General features: G+C 41.7%; 1 protein-coding gene across 1 annotated transcript in view; it reads right to left on the reverse strand.

Annotated features, from left to right (window-relative positions):
* LOC149462481 (uncharacterized) overlaps positions 1-7,729 on the reverse strand; it is a 40,912-nt gene extending 33,183 nt beyond the window's left edge. Inside the window, exon 1 of the mRNA XM_089676811.1 lies at positions 6,643-7,729. Coding sequence (XP_089532937.1) covers positions 6,643-7,540 — 898 coding nt within the window. The 5' untranslated portion in view covers positions 7,541-7,729. The remainder of the gene's footprint in view (positions 1-6,642) is intronic.
* Positions 7,730-10,061: the final 2,332 nt, after the last annotated feature.

A 10,061-nucleotide genomic window follows, 5' to 3' on the forward strand; every position in this document is an offset into this window, starting at 1 on the left:
AACTTAATATTTGGTTGCACACCCTTTGGAAAACATAACTGAAATCAGTCGCTTCCTATAACCATCAATAAGCTTCTGACACCTCTCACCCGGAATTTTGGACCACTCTTCCTTTGCAAACAGCTCCAGGTCTCTCTTATTGGAAGGACACCTTTTCCCAACAGCAATTTTAAGATCTCTCCACAGGTGTTCAATGGGATTTAGATCTGGGCTCATTGCTGGCCACTTCAGAACTCTCCAGCGCTTCTTTGCCATCCATTTCTGAGTGCTTTTTGACGTATGTTTGGGGTCATTGTCCTGCTGGAAGACCCAGGATCTTGGACGCAAACCCAGCTTTCTGACACTGGGCCCTACAGTGCGACCCAAAATCCTTTGGTAATCCTCAGATTTCATGATGCCTTGCACACAGTCAAGGCACCCAGTGCCAGAGGCAGCAAAACAACCCCAAAACATCATTGAACCTCCACCATATTTTACCGTAGGTACTGTGTTTTGTTCTTTGTAGGCCTCATTCCGTTTTCGGTAAACAGTAGAATGATGTGCTTTACCGAAAAGCTCTATCTTGGTCTCATCTGTCCACAAGACGTTTTCCCAGAAGGCTTTTGGCTTACTCAAGTACATTTTGGCAAACTGTAGTCTTGCTTTTTTATGTCTCTGTGTCAGCAGTGGGGTCCTCCTGGGTCTCCTGCCATAGCGTTTCATTTCATTTAAATGTCGACGGATAGTTCGCGCTGACACTGATGCTCCCTGAGCCTGCAGGACAGCTTGAATGTCTTTGGAACATGTTTGGGGCTGCTTATCCACCATCCGGACTATTCTGCGTTGCAATCTTTCATCAATTTTCCTCATCCGTCCACGACCAGGGAGATTAGCTACAGTGCCATGGGTTGCAAACTTCTTGATAATGTTGCGCACTGTGGACAAAGGCAAATCTAGTTCTCTGGAGATGGACTTGTAACCTTGAGATTGTTGATATTTTGCCACAATTTTGGTTCTCAGGTCCTCAGACAGTTCTCGTCTCCTCTTTCTGTTGTCCATGCTTAGTGTGGCACAGACAGACACACAATGCAAAGGTTAAGTGAACGTCTCTCCTTTTTATCTGCTTTCAGGTGTGATTTCTATATTGCCCACACCTGTTACTTGCCCCAGGTGAGTTTACAGGAGCATCACATGCTTGTAACATTCTTATTTATCCGCAGTTGTGAAAGGGTGCCAATACTTTTGTCCAGCCCATTTTTGGAGGTTTGTGTGACATTATGTCGAATTTGCTTTCTTTCCTCCCTTTTTTTGTTTTGTCCCAATACACACAAAGGGAATAAACATGTGTATAGCAAAACATGTGTTAATGCAATACGTTTCGTGAGAAATACATGATTTCCTGGAGAAATATCAAGGGTGCCAACAATTTCGGCCATGACTGTATGTTTCCATCTATCCACATCACTCCATTCTTTTTCTGGACAAAACCATTATAAATATCAGCGACAGATTTACAAATCTAGGATTTTACAATGAGAACACAATGTCACAAGGGATCTATAAAAGATTTTATCCGGACACAAGATCCCATTGTAAGAAAGGAATTCTGAATATGAACAGCGACTGTTATGTGGGATCCCATTATATTCAGAGCGGGGAAATGTATCTTTTATATTTTACTGAAACCTTAGATAATAAATGACATTTATGTCCTAGAAATTAACTTTACTGTATTTTTAACTGAAATTGTACCTTTCATAAATCATTGCACTAATATTGTGTAAAATAATAAAAATCATAAAACATCAGAACTACTAACAATTTATCCTCTAGTGTGTCTGCTGTTGTGAAGAAATATATATAATATTTGGGGGTTTTAAGTAATTTTAAGGTATAAATGGTCTTTAAAACATGTAAACAAAAAAAATATAAATGTCTCCAGGACTCCATGGACCCCTTCATTCCACACAGTCTCCAGGAACCGGGAAACCACAGAGAAACCAAGTGTCCTCCGACTTCCTCTCCAGGCTGGGATGTCCCCCTGGTTGGGTGCCCCCTACAGTAGAAGAAGCAGACTGCACCTGCCTACATCTTCTTTATGCTTTGTCTGATCAGGATGGCGGTCATTTCTCCCTGAACACGGAGCCCCCTAAACACGAGGTAAACGTGGTGCAGCATTGAGCCCCGTCCAGCTGTAGTGTAGACTTTGACAGGCTGCAGGCAGCGGGGCTGGACGCTGTACCTGTGCCTACCAGGTGTATTATAATGCCAGCATTGCACCCACAGGGGCTGGACCCCCCATGTACAAGGGGCCTAAGAGATACCATCAGCTGGTGTCCCATTCTACCAGACCCCTATAACTGGAAGAGGATATGTTTGGGGGGATGTGTTGTAGAAGAACCCAGACCACGGTATTGTGTGATGAAATTATAATTCAACTTTATTAAATGTGACACTTTAACAACAGAAGAAAAGAGATAAATTGTTGATTTATTTATACCATTTATATAATCTATTCTAAAAAACTGATTAACATATGACACACCCCTCATTAACACAAGCCACGCCCACTTATGTATCCCTCTAAACATCCAAATCCCTGTAAATTCCCAGAAGACACTTTCATCTTTTATCCACAACAAGCTGATTGGGTACAAGAGAACCCCGAGCCCCTCCTACTCATTCCCACACAAGTCCATGTCACCATCTACAAGGTGAGAGGACCTGAAGGAGAACAAGACCATGACCACCAGGACCATCGCCTGACTGAAGCCATGCTCACATTTCTTTCTAATGCTGCTTCTATGGTCTCCTCAGATACAGATTTGGCAGATGGACATTAGTGGAACCCTTTCACTCCGGCCAACGTAAGGTTTCCATCAGCAGCAGCACGGCCTTATAGCTACAGCACCCGGGGGTTGTCTACATTTGTTAGGCCAACTGTCAGCTTTCTGGTGGAAGTGATTCAGCTGCACTGAAGGTCCTCCCCCCGCCATGTATACTGGGCTCAGCTGTATCTCCTGCAAGGCCAAGACAGGCATGGTGGGTGTCAGTGGTGAGAGCAGAAGGAGATCAGCAAACATCTGATCTCTGATCTCCCCTTCAGTGAATGGATGTGGGAGGTGGGAGATTATGTCATTTCTGGGTTCAGCGCTGTCATTCTTCAGTCACTATGGTTTGGGAAGGAGCTGATTAGGCATGATCTGTGCTTGACCATCTTTCTTGGGGTACAGAGGTGACATTAGGGTTCTAATAATGTTCTGATGTCTCTTTAAAGAGGACCTGTGACCAGAAATATGTATCACAGGGGGCTATGAACTCATCTGATAAAAGCCATGTTAAGTGAAAAGAAGAGTTTAAAAAAAATTAAAGTAACACTATAAAAATAAAATCCCACAAAACAAATCACACGACACATTGTACATATCATTGCACAAGCGAGAGTGAGAACAATCATTCTGAGGCCATCGTTCACGGGTAACTATCTGAACTGATAACCTATAAAGGCTCTTAAAGCGTCACCTTTGAACAATTTTTGGTACTGAAGTTTGTCACCATTTCACAAGTACACACAGTTTGTAAAGTTTGACATGTTTGGTATCTATTTACTTGATGACAACCCCATATTTTATATTTCACCAACCAAATTGGGTCATATATTGTGTTCTTTGCGCACTAACATTATCTTTTTTACAGTAAATATGCATTTGATAAACAGCTGTACTAATATTCTGTGACATGAAAAATGGCAACTACCACCATTATATTCTCCAGAGTCTCTGCTTTCAGAAAATAAAAAGAAATGTTTGGGGTTTAACTAATCATATGGCCTAAAATGTGAATTTAACTAAAAACAAAAGCAAAATAAACTCTGGCAGTGAAAGAAAATACAGCAATATATAACATTTCCAAATCAAAACTATGATAGCAAATAATGGCTTAAGAAGCAAACCCACCATATTACTCAACCAGGTTCCAACTAAACCCACCCAAAACATTGGATCCCACCTCCTCCCACCCAGGTTCCTGTTGGAACTCCTTTACCTTGTGTAGATATCCCCTTCTGAGATCCTCATGATCTAATATAAACGTACAACACTCTCTATCTGACACCATTTGTAGAGCCCACCTTGGTCTGCCAAGAGATAGTCAGCTGCCAAGCAGTTCTGTGACACCACCTTAGGTGGTGGAGCCACTTCTGCTGTCAGCTCTGCTATAACATCAATGGTGTCATTGGTTATCTGATCCGTGACTCCAGTACATCTTACGTATCTTAGATTCCCCATCCCGTCTATGAAGGGCTCACTGCATAAAGCAGCTCCAGTCCATAGAAAATGTTTCTTCTCACTGGAAGGCCAGGGGAGTATTGGGAGAAATTGAGGCTTTCTCTTACAGATATGGGGGGAGGGGCAACATAACCTAAAGTACAGCTATGGGTGGAATTGAAGGGAAGACATTTTAGGGTGCTCCTTCCACACAAGAAGTAAATGCTATCTGGAAGGACTAGGAATCCATTGGACCAATGGGGATTAAACATTCTGCAATTACATTGAGAAACCATGAAATGTTACTGTCCTGTGATTGGCTCTCCTATTGTTAGTGAAGTAAGTGAGACTCCCCTTGTCGGTGTCATTAATGGAAACAAACCATGTGAAATGTTTCTTCCAAATCCAAAAAGGTGATCCCCTTGGGTAAGTACCCATCCTAATATTCCTGATATGAGTTTGTAGTCCCTGCTATACAGGAAACACGTGGGCAATCATTTACACCTTTTACAGCAGGACAGTAAATATCAGAACACAATTCAAACAGAAGACCAACAGCAGGAAGTCTGCTAACTGAATGTGTAATGCAATCTGTCATTAGCATTCCCAGAGTTCCCTCTGCAACATAGTTGTATCAGCTGTTGGTCCTGTCTGTAGATCTGTTATTTCCCCACCTTCTGTAACAGGGTGACAACCCTGATCATTCTGCAGGAACATTACACAGCAGCGTTGTCACCCTGTACAGGAAAGTCTTAGATAGATTATAAGTAAGACACACAACAAGTAAAGTCCAACTCCAGCTAACGCTTCTACAGCAGTTACAGCAACAGGATTTCTATAAGGTTCAACCCCCCATATGAATGGAAGATGACAGTTGTAAGCACCCCCAGCAGTGTTATATGGTGTTTCCCAACCCCCCCCCCCACTTTAATTTTTGCCAAATACTGTAGCTTGGCCTTCTACATGAAGCAGAAAAAACAGATCTACTGGGAGGGTCAACAGGTAATAAAAATGTTATGAGGGGAGACTTGGAAAAACATAAAACGTTTATGCTAATGACAGATTGCACCATTTATGTAATTATTGATTTTGCCCGTTGTTACACTTTAGTGTCGATGTCTTAGCATTCCCAGGAATAATTAGCACTCTTTGCACACTTTGCCCCAAAAAGGGACCCGTTCATTCAGAGTCATTAAGGTGAACCCCAATAAGAGGAATTTCAGTCTCCCAGAAGAAGTGGTAGGAATATGACCACACACTTAGCACTTTGTAAGTTCAGATCTCTTGCAGTTGTACCGTGTGAATAGTTTATGGAGATGAGCAATAGCTGGACAGAAAAAAAAAGATAACAAGGACATCCAATCTTCACCTGATAGGATCACTTTTGAGAAAACCAGATGAAGCATAAGTGGCCAGCTGGGATTAGGTGGTACTGTTGAATATGTCCCCTAAAACAGCATTAACTCCGTGTTGGAAGGCCTACACCAGCTTAAGAAGTTACTCTCTAACCAAACAGAGACCTCTATCTGGCTGGTATCTCAGCTACAGACCTGTCTGCAAAGATGTCATCCATGAGAGGAGATGGAACATGGAAAGGAGGCATTGATCATGGGAGAGGAGGTGGAACATGTAATGGGAGGTGTGGACAAGGTGGGCTTAGCTGGAACCCTCAAGCCTAGCTTATGGTGTATCAATTCTCAAAAGAACCTGGAATGGACTCTCCTAATGAGGTTTCAGAGGCTTGGCAAGAAGCCATTGGACCCCATCCTAGACTCTGGTACTGAGGCATTGTTGGTCATGTATTGGTTGGTCAGATTCTGGCAATGAAGAAAACACATGGGAACATAGCTCAGTTAGTGAATGATGAGAATGAATTACATGTTCAGTCAATACTCCATAAAAAAGGATAAAGATGAGAATGATGAGGAATACAGTTCAGTCATTGTTGTTTGTCTGAAAAAATGTCCAAAGGTAAAATATTCACAGGCCTCTAAACCCAATGAATCCGATCATTAGAGTCCTGTTTGTTCAAAGTTTTTTTTTTTATTAAGTAGCATCATGTCTTCCCTAGTTTGTGGGAAGACATTGGGCCTGTGAACCTAATGGGACAGCTGTGACTTCTTTAATATTGCCCCTTCTTCTGGAGTTTCCTCTATGCAGCTCAAGCTTGTGAATCCTCTGGTGATAGATTAGCCTGGAATTACCTGTAAAAGCTTTTTCACATTCTGAACATTGATATGGCTTCTCTCCAGTGTGGATCCTCTGGTGTATGATAAGATGTGATTTCCATATAAAAGCTTTATCACATTCAGAACACTGATATGGCTGCTCTACAGTGTGGACCCCCTGGTGTGCTATGAGAACTGACTTCTGTGTAAACGTTTTATCAATTCAGAACACTGATGTGGTTTCTCTTCAGTGTGGATCCTCTGGTGTGTGGTAAGATTTGACTTCTGTGTAAAAGCTTTGTCACATTCAGAACACTGATATGGTTTCTCTCCAGTGTGCATCCTCTGGTGTCTGATAAGATATGACTTCTGTGTAAAAGCTTTGTCACATTCAGAACACTGATATGACTTCTCTCCAGTGTGGACCCTCTGGTGTGATATAAGAACTGACTTATGTCTAAAAGCTTTGTCACATTCAGAACATTGATATGACTTCTCTCCAGTGTGAATCCTCTGGTGTATGGTAAGATGTGACTTCTGTGCAAAAGCTTTGTCACATTCAGAACATTGATATGACTTCTCTCCAGTGTGAACCCTCTGGTGTGCGATAAGATGTGACTTCCATGTAAAAGCTTTGTCACATTCAGAACACTGATATGACATCTCTCCAGTGTGGATCCTCTGGTGTGTGATAAGATATGACTTCCATGTAAAAGCTTTGTCACATTCAGAACACTGATATGGCATCTCTCCAGTGTGAATCCTCTGGTGTCTGATAAGATGTGACTTCTGTGCAAAAGCTTTGTCACATTCAGAACATTGATATGACTTCTCTCCAGTGTGAACCCTCTGGTGTGCGATAAGATGTGACTTCCATGTAAAAGCTTTGTCACATTCAGAACACTGATATGACTTCTCTCCAGTGTGGATCCTCTGGTGTGTGATAAGATATGACTTCCATGTAAAAGCTTTGTCACATTCAGAACACTGATATGGCATCTCTCCAGTGTGGATCCTCTGGTGTCTGATAAGATGTGACTTCCTTGTAAAAGCTTTGTCACATTCAGAACACTGATATGGCTTCTCTCCAGTGTGAACCTTCTGGTGTGTGATATGTTTTGCCTCCATTGTAAAATCTTTGTCACGTTCCAAACAAGAAATAGCTTGAAATGACTCCTCTTATGTATACATGGGTTGGACTTTACTGTAAAGCAATTGTCACATCCAGAACACTGAAATGACTTTTCTCATGTTGTCCTCTGAGGTTGGATCAGTGTTGAAGAGGACCCAAAGCACTTTTGACATTTAGAACACGGATATGACTTGTGTCCTGTGTGACTCCTCCAGTGAACTGCAATACAAACTTTCAGTCAATTACAACACCCAGATGTTTGGTTTCCCATGTGACTGAGTTGTATTCACAAACACCAGCATGACTGAAAATGTGGCTCATCAATCCACCTGTACAAAAAAAAAAAAAAATCAGAATTCTATATAAAGGTCTAAAGTTGGTTTTTATTTTTAATTATCATTATTAAATATATCTTATATATCATCGCAGGATGTGTCAGCATTATGGTTGTCCTCAAAGGGCCAGTTGTAATTGTAAGGCTAGATCTCCAGAGCACCTCACCCCCCCATTACATCAGATGTCAAGAACCCCACACCCACCCTAACATCACCGTGCACCTCCTTTGGGGGCAGAGCTAGAAAGCAGAAAGTGCAGGGTCTGGAGGAGGACCAGAGGAGGAGTGGAGTCAATTACCAGAGTCTGCTGAATGCTGAGACCAAGGGAGGTGGAGATGAGGGGATGCTGCAGCTGCACTGAGAGGTGCAGGATTTGTCAGAGGAGTTCTAGTCTCTTCACTGCTGCCAACTGCTGAGACAAGGTGGGGGAGGAAACAAGGGGGTACCTGCAGGAGAGGTACAAGGGCCACATTAAATAACTTAGAGGGCAGGATCTGGATACAGGTGTTTGACACCTGTGTTATATATATAGAAAGCATATGTACATTATCATTTGTGTATATATATATATATAAAATATTTTACCCATGTGCTGACAACCTGTAGTATGTTACCTCAGTTTCATCAAAAGTAAAAGACCATATCCTACAAGCCCTTGCACCCCCCCCCTCCACACCTACTGTATACATTTCCAATGCATACCTTTGACTCACTGCCCCCGCTCTCTGCTGCTCGGTAGCTGAGGTTATATATCATGGACCTGCCAGTGCTGTGATTCCAATATGCTGAATAGGGGCTTGAGACCAGATATGCCTTTAATGTTCCTGCATTTGCATGTCCTCATTCTTCCCATTTTCTTTTCCCTGGGATGACTTACGTCTGATTCTTTGCCTATGTATTGCTATGTATCTTTTTGTTTGCTATATGTGTATTACCTCCTATTGCATTTCCGACTGATACCTTGTATTACCTGGACCTATTGTATGCTCTGAGTTTATTAATAAACTTTATGGAAAAAAAATAAAATATTTGTTTAAATTAAACTAAATTGTATTATTTAAGTTTTTAAGTGCACACAGTATATCCAACATTCAGCCCAGACAATGGAGTCATACATTCTCATGTATAAGCAGTTGTGGCACTGATACAGATCATACAGAACTTGCTTTGTCTCTGGTGTCACTTTTACCTTCAATAAACAAATAAAAAGAGAAAAAAGAAGCAATGTAGAACAATTCACCTGTACATGGCAAGTAACTCTCTCCAGTACATACATAGATAGCTGACACCGTTCAAGTAGGCCTGTGTCTACAGGATCATACACCAAGTATCGGCCTCCAATGTAGTTACCATTTAGTAGGGTACAATTGGCTGGGTCCATTTTTAGGGGCCTAAAAAAGTTAAACCTATAAAAACCTATGACAAATGAAGTATGGGGAGTGAGTACCGGAGTATCCAGCCAGTTCTGCCAGAGAGCCATAAGTCTCCTAGGAGAAGTTAGGTTTTCATGTATTATTATGGGGTTCACCTGCTCAATCCATGCCTGGTGGGAGTATGAGTTGATAACCAGAATGCTTGGATTCGATTTGCAGGTTCGTTCAGAAAGTACATCTAAGGATCCAGAAATTACAAGCTTAATCTCAACTAGGGAGAGACTTTGTTCAATTAAAAGAAAAACTTCAAAGAAAAGTGAGAAAATGTAAATGAGAAGCTGAGAGAAGAGCTAAAAACACAAAAAATACCCCCACAGATCTATCCTAGAAATTCAGTCTAAAATGTAACAATTACACCAAGAAAACCCTCAACTGAGGGAAGAGATAATGACACCAAAGATACAAATGGAGCTCAACAACCAGGAAAGAGAATCAAAGAGGATGATTTATACAAAGTACCCATCAAGGAACAACAGACCGGTGAGACCAATCAGCTTCCGAAATGTAACAAGACAAAGACCAGCAATAGCCAAGACAACTCTACTAATCCTGAGACCACAAATAGTGATGGCCGAACACCCCCCTGTTCAGGTCGCGGTCAAACATCTGAACCTACAGAATGTTCTACAGTGAATGTCGAACACGAAGGACTGAGAGGTGTCTTACCGCATCTGAGTATGAAGATACCGCTCAGTTACTAAAATCCGGCATGAGTTCTATGATGAAGTCACGCCGTATTTTAGTAGTGA

The sequence above is a fragment of the Staurois parvus genome, unplaced genomic scaffold (assembly GCF_062004578.1).
Source record: "Staurois parvus isolate SC_StPar_1 unplaced genomic scaffold, SC_StPar_1.0 ptg000174l, whole genome shotgun sequence".
Lineage (NCBI taxonomy): Eukaryota > Metazoa > Chordata > Amphibia > Anura > Ranidae > Staurois > Staurois parvus.